The 16,083-nt window shown below is 40.7% G+C and overlaps 1 protein-coding gene across 2 annotated transcripts in view; it reads left to right on the top strand.

Moving 5' to 3' along the window:
- The window catches only part of EMD (emerin), a 57,091-nt gene extending 43,218 nt beyond the window's left edge, over window positions 1-13,873 (top strand). For both annotated transcript variants that reach the window (XM_073590821.1, XM_073590820.1), the window contains 3 exons: window positions 6,930-6,997; window positions 8,488-8,510; window positions 8,629-13,873. In XM_073590821.1, the coding sequence (XP_073446922.1) occupies window positions 6,930-6,997; window positions 8,488-8,510; window positions 8,629-8,875 (338 nt within the window). In that variant the 3' untranslated portion in view covers window positions 8,876-13,873. The remainder of the gene's footprint in view (window positions 1-6,929; window positions 6,998-8,487; window positions 8,511-8,628) is intronic.
- Window positions 13,874-16,083: the final 2,210 nt, after the last annotated feature.

Below are 16,083 nucleotides of genomic sequence, written 5' to 3'. Positions count from 1 at the left end.
CTTGTGTTCTTTAGCCCAAACAAGTCTCTTCTGCTTGTTGCCTGTCCTTAGCAGTGGTTTCCTAGCAGCTTTTTTACCATGAAGGCCTGCTGAACAAAGTTTCCTCTTAACAGTTGTTGTAGAGATGTGTCTGCTGCTAGAACTGTGTGTGGCATTAACATGGTCTCTAATCTGAGCTGCTGTTAACCTGCGATTTCTGAGGCTGGTGACTCGGATGAACTTATCCTCCGCAGCAAAGGTGACTCTTGGTCTTCCTTTCCTGGTGCGGTCCTCATGTGAGCCAGTTTCTTTGTAGCGCTTGATGGTTTTTGCCACTGCACTTGGGGACACTTTCAAAGTTTTCCCAATTTTTCCGACTGACTGACGTTCATAAAGTAATGATGGCCACTCGTTTTTCTTAGATGCTTTTTTCTTGCCATAATACAAATTCTAACAGTCTATTCAGTAGGACTATCAGCTGTGTATCCACCAGACTTCTGCACAACACAACTGATGGTCCCAACCCCATTTATAAGGCAAGAAATCCCACTTATTAAACCTGACAGGGCACACCTGTGAAGTGAAAACCATTTCTGGTGACTACCTCTTGAAGCTCATCAAGAGAATGCCAAGAGTGTGCAAAGCAGTAATCAAAGCAAAAGGTGGCTACTTAGAATAACCTAGAATACAAGTCATATTTTCACTTGCTTCACACTTTTTTGTTAATTATATAATTCCACATGTGTTAATTCGTAGTTTTGATGCCTTCAAAGTGAATCTACAATTTTCATAGTCATGAAAATAAAGAAAAGTCTTTGAATGAGGTGTGTCCAAACGTTTGGTCTGTACTGTGTATATATACTGTGTGTATATATATTTTTTTTCTTTTTAAATCAAATCATTTTTATTGAAACATTTTTTATCATTTAGTTTTGTTACAAACATTAGCAACCTTCACATAAAGAGTCACGTACAAACATAATAACCCAAGTGTAACAAACATACATCATTTCTGTGTAGCTAACAATCTAATTCTAAGGCTGTGTGCACACGTTGCATTTCTTTAGCGTTTTTGCGGCGTTTTTCTGCTGCGAAAACGCATCCCATGGAATCCTTTGGAATTGCGCATTGCTGTGCTAATGCTGCAGATTTTACCGCTGCAGAATCGCATAGCGGAAAAATACGCATCATATTCGTTCTTTGTGCGGAATCGCAGCGTTTCCACCGCCATAAAATTGCATTGAAACGCTCAGTTTACGCATGTGGCTATGCCCACCATGCGTGAAGTGAGCGCTTCATGTGCGGATGGTACCCAGGGTCTGGAGGAGAGGAGACACTCCGCCTTGCCCTGGGTACCATAATCCTGTAAAAAATAAAGTTAAAATAAAAAATCGGGATATACTTACCCTCTGTCAGCCGCCGGAGTCCTTCCCGCCTCTCACCACGCTTCCGGCATCTTCCGGTCCCAGATGATGTCGCGCTCTCGCGAGCGTAACGTCACAAAGGTCCTTCGCGCAAAGCATCACTGGGACCGGAAGATGCTGGCAGCGTGGCCGAGGACATCGGGGGCCGTCGGAAGGTGAGAATAACTTTTTTTTATTTTTTTTATTATTTTTAACATCCTATCTTTTACTATTGATGCTGCATAGGCAAGTGTAACCAACCTGTCAATCACCTTTCCAAGCAATGCTTCAAATCGCTTGGAAAGCGCAAGCATTCTGCAAGTTAAATACGCTTGCAAAACGCTTGTGTTTAACGGGAAAACGCATGCGAATTCCGCATGCGTTTTACCAGCGGCGGGAGTTGCGGAAATTTCCGCAGCAATTCCGAACGTGTGCACATAGCCTAATGCTGTCCAGTAATTCACATTCATTATACCTTACAATCAAAATAGTGTGAACTTACCTTCCTATAGAAGACAAAATTCTTATATAAAACATTTCTATTATAGACCTAAATATAACATCACCCAAAACACCTGATAAAAAATCATCCACATATTATAATGAGGTATCAGGCAAAGCTTCGCCCTCCTCCCCCCTGTAGGTCAAATTGCCTCTCCATCAACAATCCTGTTGATGGCATTCCATAAGTATCCAACCATGGACCCCATATTCACCAATATTTCTACTATATTTTACAATACTAAACGTTTGCAGTATGTAGTGCAAGCAATAAAATGATTGCAAGTTCAAGTTCCCTCAGGGATTAAAAAAAATTGAAATTTAATAATAAAATGCTTTTTAAAAATGTATATAAAAATATATACAATTTTTATCACCCCTAAGCCCAATTCAAGAATAAGGAAATAAGAAAATAAACATTTCTCGGTTCCTTCATTGTGAAACACATTTTCCATGGTTCCTGTGTCCCCCAATGAAGCAACCGAGAAAAGGGACATTTTAGTTACTCACCGAAAAAATCTATTTATGATAGCCCTCATTGGGGTACACATCTCCCGTGATTTCTGTTTCCCCCAATGAAGGCTACATAAAGCTTTTACGGTGAGCACCAAAAATCTGCTTTTACTATGAGAATGTCACTGGTAAAATACCGGAGGGGGGATATGTGTCACTCAGGATCTTAGCTTCAGTGATGTGAATCTGGCAAAATTCTCCAGCATACTAACTACTGACAGGGTTAATCTGCCATGTTAGGGGATTGGTTTTTGAGTTCAGCTTAAGTGTGAGTGGGAGGCTGTTCACCATATCTCCACCCCAGGGTGTGGTCCAAAAAGGTATAAAAGAGTAGGAACGTAGAGACTCATTCATTGTTGGGTGTCTCTGGAGATGAGAGCTCCCCATCCAAATATCTCCTTTTCTCAGTCCCTTCACTGGGGGACACAGGAAACATGGGAACTGTTTTCCCCAATGAAGGCTATGAGAAATCGATTTTATAATGAGTACCAGAATTTCTTTTTTGTATTTCCACATGCATAGCTGTCCAGTCGAAGACACTATAAAACTAAGTAAACCATTTGGTAAAATCTGTAAAGGTAAAAAATGGCATTTTTTCAATGACTTCACCTCCCCAAAAGATGCAAAAAAGATTTATCAAAATGTTTTATGCACCCCAACATGGTATTAATAAAAATAGTTCACCACACAAGACCTTGCACAAGTTTATTGATTAAAAAAGAATAGTGTATGTGTTCACATTATGTGTGCGGAGCTGACAATGTGTCTGGGAGTGATTATAGCCGTACATTCTGTGCTGTCTCCTAGGTCTCATTCTCAAGTGCTGTACAGTAGAATCAGGTAATGTGTTTGTATAGCGTTAAAGATGGAAACCTTGGATATAACACAAATGGGTAATCAAAGGGATTTAGAAATGCTATTATTTTGTAGGATCATGCTCTAATCATTTTTCTGCAGAATCGGAGGGACACTTTATTTCCACACAAACAAATCATGCAGAATGTCTCTGTTTATAGGCTTCGCTGTAAATATATTCAGTTTTTTTTATATATATATATATATATATATATATATATATATATATATATATATATATATAATATAGCTTATAAATGTAATCAATGTAGAGCCAACTGCGCTAAGCGTGATAAATATAATCCAAAGCATCAAGTTTTTAGGACAAAAAACACTCAATTTGTCCAGTAAAGAAAATAAAAAACAAAGCTGTGAAAACTCGCGCTAATGTGTGTACCCTAAGGGTATGTGCACACGCTGCGGATTCCGCTGCAGTTCCGCAGCGGTTTTGGCCGCTGCGGACCCGCAGCAGTTTTAGCTGCGGTGTACAGTACCATTCAAATGAATGGTAACCAAAAACCGCTGTGTAGACGGTGCGGATTAATCCGCGCGGTTTTCCTGCAGTTTTGAAACCGCAGAAAGAATTGACATGTCAATTCTTTCTGCGGAATCCGCAGCGGTTTCCTATCTCCACCATTGTGGAGATGGTTAAACCGCAGGTCTTTTGACCTGCGGTTTTATCTGCGGTTTTTGCAAAATCCATGCGGATTAATCCGTAGCGGATTCCGCAGCGTCTGCACACACCCTTAAGATGAAAGCTGCAAACCAGAACGCATGGAGCAGAGTTAGTGAAAAGTGTCCCAATACAGGACTAGGCAAAGAATGAATTACCTTTCTGTAATCAGAAGTAGCATGAAAAGGCGGTAATCCCAGAGGTGATTCTGAGCAAGATATATGAAGGTCCTTCTCATATGTAGTCCATGACCAAACGGTTCCTGATATCCCGGATAAAAGTGAGCAGGATTTTAATAAAAGACGTTGTCCCGGCCGGTGACTAACGCCTGTCTGTAGCTCTGCAGCGGCCGCCTGTGTGTCGTGCAGACGCCGCGTCAGAGGGCAAGCCTGCAAGGTGCAGAGACGCTGCAGGACCTTGCGTGACGTCACAGTCACGTGATGAGTCACGTGATAGGCTGTGGAGCGCTCAGGGAGCCAAAAAGATTATCCTATGCGTTTCGGAATTCTCGGATTCCTTCCTCAGGGATGGCCCCATAGAACACAGATTACTCTTATATATCCTGCATCACTTTATGTTAGCATTATGCATTAAAAGCAAATAATTCAATTTCGCTGTTCAGACTGTTTGGAATCAAGGTGTCCAATTCAAATATCCATCTGCTCTCTTCCCTGGACATTTGGTGTATAAAGTTTCCCTTCCTCCAACTTTTATTAACCACTTTAATCCCATGAAATTTTGTATCCTTTATAGAACCACCATGATGTACTAAATAGTTAAATAGTGGTTAGAGAGGGGGTGACCTGTGAATTTCTTACAAATGTTCCGCAGATGTTCCCCAATCCTGACTTGAAGCGGACGTATAGTGCGCCCTACATATAATTTTCCACAGGGACATGTTATACAATATATCACCCCCTTCGTGTCGCATGTGATGAAGTCCTTGATTGCAACTTCTGTGGATCCATTAGTGATCGAAAACTGTTTTTTATTACCCAATTTCCTGCAGGGCGCAGATTTTCTACAGGGAAAGAAGCCATGTGGGTGTTGCTGTAGGTGGTGGTTGGAAGCCATTATAGGGTTTAAAATGGAAGGGGCTATCATGTTTCCCAAGTTATTCGCCCTTCTAAAAATAAATCTCGGATAAACTGGTAATGCCTCCCCAATAACTTTATCGTTCCTCAATATTCTCCAATGTTTGTTTACAATTTTTTTTTTAAATTTACTATTAGCATTATATTGAGTCACAATTGGGATTTCCTCCATAATGGTGTTTTCGTTTTTTTTATTTTGTGTCTAAGTAGTTGTTCACGTGGTATGTTACCTACTAGTTAAGGTGTCGGCCTCATCGTTATAGTCTTTCATCCTAGAAGTTGCAATCAAGGACTTCAGCACATGCGACACGAAGGGGGTGATATATTGTATAACATGTTCCTGTGGAAAATTATATGTAGGGCGCACTATACGTCCGCTTCATGTCAGGATTGGGGAACATCTGCGGAACATTTGTAAGAAATTCACAGGTCACCCCCTCTCTAACCACTATTTAGTACATCATGGTGGTTCTATAAAGGATACAAAATTTCATGGGATTAAAGTGGTTAATAAAAGTTCGAGGAAGGGAAACTTTATACACCAAATGTCCAGGGAAGAGAGCAGATGGATATTTGAATTGGACACCTTGATTCCAAACAGTCTGAACAGCGAAATTGAATTATTTGCTTTTAATGCATAATGCTAACATAAAGTGATGCAGGATATATAAGAGTAATCTGTGCTCTATGGGGCCATCCCTGAGGAAGGAATCCGAGAATTCCGAAACGCATAGGATAATCTTTTTGGCTCCCTGAGCGCTCCACAGCCTATCACGTGACTCATCACGTGACTGTGACGTCACGCAAGGTCCTGCAGCGTCTCTGCACCTTGCAGGCTTGCCCTCTGACGCGGCGTCTGCACCACACACAGGCGGCCGCTGCAGAGCTACAGACAGGCGTTAGTCACCGGCCGGGACAACGTCTTTTATTAAAATCCTGCTCACTTTTATCCGGGATATCAGGAACCGTTTGGTCATGGATTACATATGAGAAGGACCTTCATATATCTTGCTCACAAAGAATCACCTCTGGGATTAAGGCCCCGTCTCACTAAGCAATCTCGGTAGCGAGATCGCTGCTGAGTCACAACTTTTGTGACGTAACAGCGATCGCACCAGCGAGATCGCTATGTGTGACAGCGATGAGCGAGCGGCCCCCCTGCCGGTATCGCTGATCTCTGGAAGAAACCTCTGGACATTTCTTTGGTCGCTGGTCTCCCGCTGGCCAGCACGCATCGCTGCGTGTGACAGGCGGGAGACCAGCGATCAGGTGTAAAAAATAATAAAAAAAATAAAAAATAGTTATTCTCACCTTCCGACATCCTGTTCAGCCATCCTGCCTCTCTCCACGCTCCGGTCCCAGTGATCCTTTGCACGAATGACCGCGAGACTTTGTTATCCCTCGAGACCGTGACATCTCGTGGTCATTCTCGCAAAGGAGCACTGGGATCGGTGTGTGGAGAGAGGCAGGATGGCTGAACGCGACGTCAGAAGGTGAGAATAACTATATTTTTTATTTTGATTCTATTTTTTACAGGGATGGCCAGCGATGCCGGGCGCTCGGCATCGCTGTGCTGACCGCTGGTGAAGCTGTCTGTATGACAGCTCACCAGCGATCACATAGCGACTTACTAGCGATCCTGACACCTTGATATCGGTGTCGGGATCGCTGGTAAGTCGCTTAGTGTGACGGGGCCTTTACCGCCTTTTCATGCTACTTCTGATTACAGAAAGGTAATTCATTCTTTGCCTAGTCCTGTATTGGGACACTTTTCACTAACTCTGCTCCATGCGTTCTGGTTTGCAGCTTTTATCTTTAGGGTACACACATTAGCGCGAGTTTTCACAGCTTTGTTTTTTAGTTTATAAATGTGCATTATTTTAATACAATGCTTTTTTTTCCCTAATGAAGGTGATAATCACACATATGAAGAAGAAGAATACACCAAGACCTATCTCTATCCACAAGCTCATCAGAGGGTAAGTCAGGAGCGCTGGATATGAAAACCTTTCACAATATTTTCATGCCATTATTTAATGTATAGAGAATCTGCTTTAAAGACAAAAAATTAAACATAAAGACCCCAATGTATAACTATAAAATTGGGTATATTATGGCCTGATTGATCCAGCCAAAAATGCATGAATTTATTGTGTCAGGAGCTTCCGTCTCTATTTACTTTCTACTTAGGTAAGTAGTTTATTATGTGTATTTATGGGGTCCTGTATGTCAAATTCATAGGAGACAGCTTGTTTTCCAAAAATTTGATAACTTTTAATTCTGAATGTTCGTAAGTTATCAGCTCTGTGAATGAAGCTCTTTGTCCATATGCCTCATATTTATAAGTTTATTTCGATATATTTGGGGCTAATATTTTTTTTTCCTTCTTTAAGGTACAGTCAGATGACCATATAAATCAGACAGAGATCAGCCAGTGGCTGTCAGGCTGGGGTCAGGAGGGCTGCCGGCCAGTCCGTGCATTCCCATTTGATTTATATGGCCGCCTGACTGCGCCCAGATACTAATATATATATCTCCTCCATAACCACAGACTTAAAAGATAACATTTTTCTGCGTGCATGCCAACAGAGAGATCTCAAGAGCTAACTTTGTACTTTTGCATAATAAACTCGAAAGATAGGTGTGAAGTCCTTATTTAATGGTCTGACCACAGGTCTCATGATCTGAACTAACAGCTACAACACATATGCACTTCAGATCTAAAGAGGGTTTGTCGTAATAAGGAGATCCCTTTACTATTTTATTAACAGCAGTCACTCTATGTCAAAACCCAAGAAAAAAAACAAAATGAGCATATACCCTATAGTAAGTAAGTAAATAGAAATAGTACTTGTGAGTATCACAGGGTACTTAGCTCATTTCTTTGGTGTTGCTATATTCACTCACTGAATCCTCACATCGCACGCACTGCGAGATTAGCCGAGAACGGGCGATTATGTGAATGCAAGTACCGGTATGTGTGATTTGCATACTTATGGCCAAATTCCGACTAGATATGTCTTGCATCGCTCAATACGCTTGCAATCATGCGCCCGCCTTTCCCGACACCGGAGACTCCTTAGAGTGCACAGTGCTCAAGATGTAAGGATTCACAAGTCTGCAGGCACATAGCATGACTTCAGACTTGTAACTTAAGACCGGACAACCCCTTTAAGCAGCTACAAAACACCTTAATAGAACGTATATTCTCAATCAATGGGTAGAATTACATTTTTTTTCTCTTAAAAACAAAGCAGTGGCCCCTCTGAATTATTCCTTTCCCTGCACGTAAAGGGTCTCTCTACTCATCAGACTACATCTTAAATATTCATAATGTCCAATTACTCTTGCAAATATGTGAAATCCTTAGTAATTATATAAAGTATGAAGTCATCATTGATTTTCAAGTCAAACGTATGTTAACGGTTTAATATCACATTTCCAATAAATACTATAATTTGTTTTACAGACTAAAGATGATTTGCAAAACAGGTAGGTCTGTCTTTACTAAATAATCTACGGTAACTTTATATGTTCCATCTATGGCACTTGTACACCAAAATCAGGAATCATCAGAAAGTAGCTCTCATTTGCCCTCTCTCGGTTACAGAAGTTCCAGCCGTAAAGAAAACACATACCAGAATGTATCCCAGTCACGTTACCAGTCCAGCTTTTCTCAGGGAGTGGAGCCACGGAAGCCCATCCGTACCAAGCAGAAGGAAGAGACGCCAGTGAAACGCTTCATTCCGCTGTGGTTGCAGCTTCTCCTACTCTTCCTAATTGCTGCATTTTTGGTGTATATGTACGTACTCCAGATGGATGACAACCCTTTCAAAGCTATTGAAGAGAGCCCGTAACATTGTTTGTATGCCATCTTTATTGCATTACCAATTAGCTGTTAGTCCGATACATCCAAAAGTATTCATCATTTGTTTGATTCACTTACTCTTTTATATAATTTGAATGCTTCAAATGATAATACCACTTCTTGTGCCATTGATTATTGTGACAGATCAAAAGTGTAAATGCACTATAACATATTTGACACATCAAAGAGACATGTCAGAAGTTTTGAACGTGGGTGCGATTCCCACGGGTCGCTACGACCAGTGCTCAGCCAGGTGTTGGTCTCCTCTGAGGCAGGCTAAAAGAAAGGTCTATGAATTAAGGCACCCATACACATTAGACTAAAGTCGGCCAATATCTGTAGTATAATTTGTATGGGAGTCTTTTGACTCTTCCCCGCCAGATGATGTCAGCGGAGTGAAGGATGCGGCCTGTTTAGTTTCAATGTATGATCCTTTTTTTTTCTCCACTAGATAATCCATTGACAGAGTAGTCTGGCCTCAGCTTTCCCATAGAGAACAGAAGGGCGCTCATCCGAGTGTTCCTGTGCATGGGAGTGTTGGTAGTGATATTTGTCTGCACACTAATCTTTCGGCCAAAAACTTATTTTTATGGGGGCCTTAATTCTCTCAGCACCCATTGCCTACACTGAACAAGACTTCTGACAACAAAACTTTTCTAAGGCTATGTGCCCACGGTGCGTGTTAAAACGCACACCAAAAACCGGACTCCTTCCCAGAAATTGCGCGGGGAAAAAAACGCGCGATTTCACCGCGATTTTACCGCGATTATGATCGCGATTTTCGTGTGCGATATTCAAGCACTTTCCAAGCGATTTGAAGCATCGCTTGGAAAGTGATTGACAGGTTGGTCACACTCGTCAAAAGTAGTGTTTGACAAGTGTGACCAGGTTTTTACTATTGAGGCCGACTATGCGGCATCAATAGTAAAAGATAGAATGTTAAAATGCTAAAAAAAATAAAAAAATCGGTGTATATTTACCTTCCGGCGTCCCGCGCTGCATTCCCGGGCGTCAGCGTTCCCAGTAATGCCTTGCGAGACCTGTGATGACGTAGTCTCGCGTTGCTATAGCGATCTCGCAAGACCGCTAGAGTCACACGAGACTACGTCATCACTGGACCGTGCCGCAAGGCATTACTGGGACCGCTTAGGCCGGGAATGCAGCGCGGGACGCCGGAAGGTAAATATACCCCGATTTTTTATTCTTTTTTTACAGGGGTATGGTACCCAGGGCCTGGAGGACAGTCTCCTCTCCTCCACACCGTGGGTACCAACCGCGCATGAGACGCTTAACTTCCCGCATGGTGGGCATAGCCACATGCGGGAAGTAAGCGATTCTCATGCATTCCTATGGGTGCGGAATCGCGGCAATTCTTTGCGATTCCGCACAAAAGATTGAGCATGCTGCGATTTTTTCCACGATGCGATTCCGCCGCAGAAAAAAGCACAGTATGTGCGGAATGCCATAGGAATGCATGGGGGGCACAAACGCTTAAATATCGCTACGTGGGCACACAGCCTAAGAGTCCAGTTACTCTTTAAGTCATGACTGTGACCAACCATTGATGCAATCTATTATGACCATATTATACCAGTTCCCTAGTAAGTTTTTAATGTTTCATATCCATATTCATGCCAATCCATTATTTTTACATGTCACATGTAAACTTGTGTGACCATAGTGAATTATATGATACTGTAATAACATTGTTTATTGCAGTTCTCCTAAACTGAATTGGTTTTGGAAGAAACCTAAATGTATTTTTTTTTTTTTGTAGTTTCTTTTATTTGTTAAAAAAAAAGATATTGTTACAGGTGAATAGACCAAAGATATAACTCTACTGATAATAAACATTCATGGTGTTGTCTTAGTAAGACAGATCTCCACGGATCTCTCTTTTTTTTAACTCTGCTTGGCTATACTTTTCCCTTTCAGTGATCTTTACAGGTGACTTGTAACATTACAAGCCAGCCATTCAAAGAAATGGCTGAACATTTAATATGTTTATTGGCCACATCTGCAAGAGTGAAAGCCCCTATAACTCTGGCTATAGAAGCCTGTATAGCACTCCCATTTCTTAATAAAAAAAACAATAGTGTACATAGTTGTTTCTGGGGTCTATTTTTTTCTGGTTTTGTTCATTTGTATTTACTTGATATCTTTTATAGGTGGCCATACTCATTTGACAAAAGTAGGTTGATGGTTGAAAAACTGTTGTCTTCAGGGTGATCATTACCATGATGTGTAAGCCACATCCATAATAGTTCTTATTGTCATTATTACTAGTGATGAGTGAACTTGCTCGAATAACATGTTATCTAAGCACGCTCGGGTGTTATCAGAGTATCTTGGGCGTATTTTTATATTATGGTCGAGTCCCTGCGGCTGAATGATTTGCTTGTTAGGCAATCCCCACTTGTTGTAGCTGTCTAACATCCGCAAATCATGCAGCCGCAGGGACTCGAACATATTATCAGAGCACGCCCAAGATACTCGGATAACATGAAATCCAAGCACGTTCGTTCATCACTAATTGTTACCGTTTCCACTGGCTATTTGGGCTCAATAACATCAGTCATAGGACAAACGATCATTCTGGGAAGAATTATAGGTATGGTTCTCTTTACAAAAAATTTAAACATGGCTGATTTCCTTTCAGATGATGACAGTACAACCTATCATTGGTTGGCTAAAACAATAGTTTGTTGTTAAATATCACCCGATAAGCATTAGTTTTGGTTGAAATACGCCAATTTTGGTCAACCTTAGACTGTGTGTGGGCAACTTAATGAGAATCTCTCAGGATGATTATATTTCTGAAACTAGTGCTCCTTCGTACCACAATAAAAAATTATACATATTTTGCAGTAATTCAATGTGCCATTCAGGGCTGTGGAGTCAGAGTCGGTGTCCATATTGGTGGAGTCTGAGTTGAAGTCAGTTTAAAATGGACCATCTCCGACTCCTAAAATATATAATAAATTGGGTTCAGTGCAGGATGTGCTGTAAATGTTTTCATAAGAATTTGGGAAAGTTATAACATGTCCTATAAATGTCTGTTCTGTCCCTGATCTTAGGATCCTGGCTTTTAGTTGATGAATCTGTGCTGTACTTTATGTATATGCTCAGTAGAGCTGTGGAGTCAGAGTTGTGGAGTCGGTGTCAGAAGTCAGGTACATTGAGAAGTCGGTGGTTTGGCTTACCAACTCCACAGTTCTGGTGCCATTGCTGAGAAATCAAACTTTGAAACTACGTGGAAGTGCATTACTGGTGTGTTCATGAACCCTGAGAACATCAACACACCCCCAGTGCACTTCCAGGTTAATTTGCATGTGGTTTCAATGCTTGATATCTCAGCGCTGGCTCATAGGATTACTACCAAACATGTATAATTTTTATTCTTGTACAAGGACCTATACAGTCATACCACTAGGTTCAGTAATAAGATTGGTCTGACAGGTTTTCATAAGTGTGTCATAGTAAAGTACGCTTTATTGCATTTTTACTAATAAAACAAGCAAAATATTTTGGAAAAGGATGATTTTTTTTTATTATTTTTTATTGATTGATTTGTAACAATTTTGCATGTTAAGTAATTATATTATCTTAAAAAGGAAATGACAAAGCTTGGACAACGCTGTTTTTTCTATTGTCCAGGCTGATTAAACAGGACATTGGGTGGAGTACGCTGTCTGCTAATAACTAGTATACATAGGTTGGCGTTATGTGCTATTGTTTTGATATTTTGTAAAATTACAAGATCCAGTATTCCATGCCAGGCAGGAAAATGTTAGGGACAGCCAAAGGCTAGCAAGTTAACTTGATGGTTATTGGTCTAAAAGATTGACAAGAACTGCAAAGTTGAAATTTACAGCATGTCAGTGTACACTGCGGAAGTTAACACAAATTTAATCTTTTGCAGTGTGATGGGTGAAATTTGTGGTTCCGCTTCACCCTCTTTGCAATGATATCCACAGTGGTAAATACTGTTGTGCGTATCACTTTAGGATCTCTGACGCTTCAGGTCCACAGTAAATACCGTCTGCTGGAAAGTAGATAAAAGCTATAAACACATGGAGGAGGCTTTTTTTTACTTTTTTTTCAAGAGGAAACTTTCAAGAAGCGCTAATTTTTTAGGAGTTTTTTTAGATGAGTTTCTTTCCCTGAAGCTTATTTTTCAGCCTTTTGATTGATTCTTTTTTTTCCTAAAGTGGGGGAAAAATGACCAAAAAAATCCACCGATGAACAGCAAAGAGGCTTACCACTGAAATGAATAGGAAGAGACTTTCAGGCATTTTTAAAGTGACTTTTCAAGCTTTTGTTTTAACAGATTCCCTTTAAGAAAAACCGTCTGAACATATTTTTAGGTTCTAACTAGCAGTGCAATATATAATCAAGATTATCATCATCTGGGAAAAAAGTAAAAATAGTTGAGATTTTTTTTATGCAATGTATCATTTCTATATAACCTCCAGGAAGCTGAAGGCATTGCTACTGTCTGATTGCCATTGTAAATCAAATTCACATTAAGCGTACCCACATAATTTTTTTTATTGCATTTTCACAGTCAGACACATTGTACATCTGAACTATAGTATGATACAAGCTCTGTTAGTTATTGTATTAATGTGAAGCAGAGCTGGTATTACAGTATGTGCATTTACACACATACCACCACATCTGTATGAGACCGGGTTTAGACAGGAGTAATTCTCAGTCCATATATGCACTACAATACCAAGACCCAAACTTACACCATCATATGTGTCTATACCTATGGTCAGTTCAGGCATTGCAATACGTATACGGACCATGAAAGAAGCCCCTGTCTAAACCCAGAATCATAAATAGCATTTTTTCGGGGGGAGGAGATTGGGTTCTTATTTACATTTTTTTCTTAATGTATAAAGGTTGCTTTGTCAGAATAATTGCTTGTATTCTAGTTATTCTGTATAATCAATAAATTTTATAAGAATTTTGCAACTTATTATGCCATCTGTGTTGTTTTCAGCATCTTAAAGGGATATTGGGAATGTTTAGCTTGCAGAAGAGAAGACTGAGAGGAGACTTAATAGCTGTCTACAAAAATCTCAAGGGCTGTCACATTGTAGAAGGATCATCTTTATTCTCATTTGCACAAGGAAAGACTAGAAGTAATGGGATGAAACTGAATGGGAGGAGACACAGATTAGATATTAGAAAAAACTTTTTGACAATGAGGGTGATCATTAAGTGGAACAGGCTGCCACGAGAGTATGTGAGTTATCCTTCAATAGAAGTCTTCAAACAGAGGTTGGACAGACATCTGTCTGGGATGATTTAGTCAATCCTGCTTTGAGCAGGGGGTTGGACCAGATGGCCCAGGAGGTCCCTTCCAACGCTACCATTCTATGATTCCCTGTATCTCATTGGTGGTTCTGTATGACCTAATTGTAAAATAATTAGGCTATGTGCACACGTTTCGGAATTGCCGCGGAAATTTCAGCGGGAATTCCGGAATTCCATTCCGCGGGAAATATGCGAGAAAACCGCATTTTAATTCCTGCTTATTTCCCGTGGAAAAACTAGCGATTTGCAAGCGTAATTAGCTTGCAGAATGCTAGCGTTTTCCAAGCGATCTGTAGCATCGCTTGGAAAACTGATTAACAGGTTGGTCACACTCGTCAAACATAGTGTTTGACGAGTGTGACCAACTTTTTACTATTGAGGCTGCCTAAGCAGCCTCAATAGTAAAAGATAGAATGTTAAAAATAATTTTAAAAAATCATGTTTTTCTCACCTTCCGACGTCCCGTGCAGCGTTCCCGATCATCATGATGCTCCCGGCAGGTCCCATTCCCAGTGATGCATTGTGACAATGACTTTTGATGACGTTGCGGTCTCGCGAGACCGCTACGGTGTCGCGAGACTGCGACGTCAAAGGTCATTGGCGCAGTGCATCACTGGGAACGGGACCTGCCGGGAGCATCGCTGAGGCCTGGTGACGCTGCGAGGGACATCGGAAGGTGAGAATATGACGATTTTTTTATTTTAATTCTATTTTTTCCAGGGATATGGTACCCAGAGCCTGGAGAAGAATCTCCTCTCCCCCAGACCGTGGGTACCATCCGCAAATGTTCTGCTTACTTTTCGCATGGTGGGCACAGCCACATGCGGAAAGTAAGCAGAACAATGCATTCCTATGTGTGCAGATTTTCCCACGATTCCGCACAAAGAATTAGCATGCTGCTTATTTTTCCGCTATGCAATTCCACCGCGGAAAAATCCACAGCATGTGCGGCATGCCATAGGATTGCATGAGATGCTTTTTTTTTGCGTTTTCGCGGCAAAACCACGCGTTTAAAATCACCGAAAACGCAAAAAAAACCGCTACGTGTGAACTCAGCCTTACTCTTTCTAAATATAATTTTATTTTAGAATTGTATGATTTATGAGCACGAGACCTCAAGGTGTGCTTACTCTTCATTGAGCCTAAACTACCCCAAGAACACTAGTTACCTGTACCTCCTTGACCACTGCAGTGAGAAGTTGAAATGAACTGAACTGTAGTGGAGAATTTATGCTGTCACTTCATTAAAACTATGGGACTGAAGATGAGCGAAGGTTGGGTACATGTCTCATGAATATTTCAGGACAATATGATACAGTACAGACCAAAAGTTTGGACACACCTCATTCAAAGAGTTTTCTTTATTTTCATGACTATGAAAATTGTAGATTCACTCTGAAGGCATCAAAACTATGAATGAATACATGTGAAATTATATAATTAACAAAAAAGTGTGAAACAACTGAAAATATGTCTTATATTCTAGGTTCTTCAAAGTAGCCACCTTTTGCTTTGATTACTGCTTTGCACACTCTTGGCATTCTCTTGATGAGCTTCAAGAGGTAGTCACCGGAAATGGTTTTCTCTTCACAGGTGTGCCCTGTCAGGTTTAATAAGTGGGATTTCTTGCCTTATAAATGGGGTTGGGACCATCAGTTATGTTGTGCAGAAGTCTGGTGGATACAAAGCTGATAGTCCTACTGAATAGACTGATAGAATTTGTATTATGGCAAGAAAAAAGCAGCTACATAAAGAAAAACGAGTGGCCATCATTACTTTAAGAAATGAAGGTCAGTCAGTCCGAAAAATTGGGAAAACTTTGAAAGTGTCCCCAAGTGCAGTGGCAAAAACCATCAAGCGCTACAAATA

The sequence above is a fragment of the Dendrobates tinctorius genome, unplaced genomic scaffold (genome assembly GCF_039654945.1).
Source record: "Dendrobates tinctorius isolate UK_male_01 unplaced genomic scaffold, ASM3965494v1 ptg000120l, whole genome shotgun sequence".
Classification (NCBI taxonomy): Eukaryota; Metazoa; Chordata; class Amphibia; order Anura; family Dendrobatidae; genus Dendrobates; species Dendrobates tinctorius.
The sequence above is the reverse complement of the archived record's forward strand: the minus strand, read 5'-3'. Positions and strand labels throughout refer to the sequence as shown.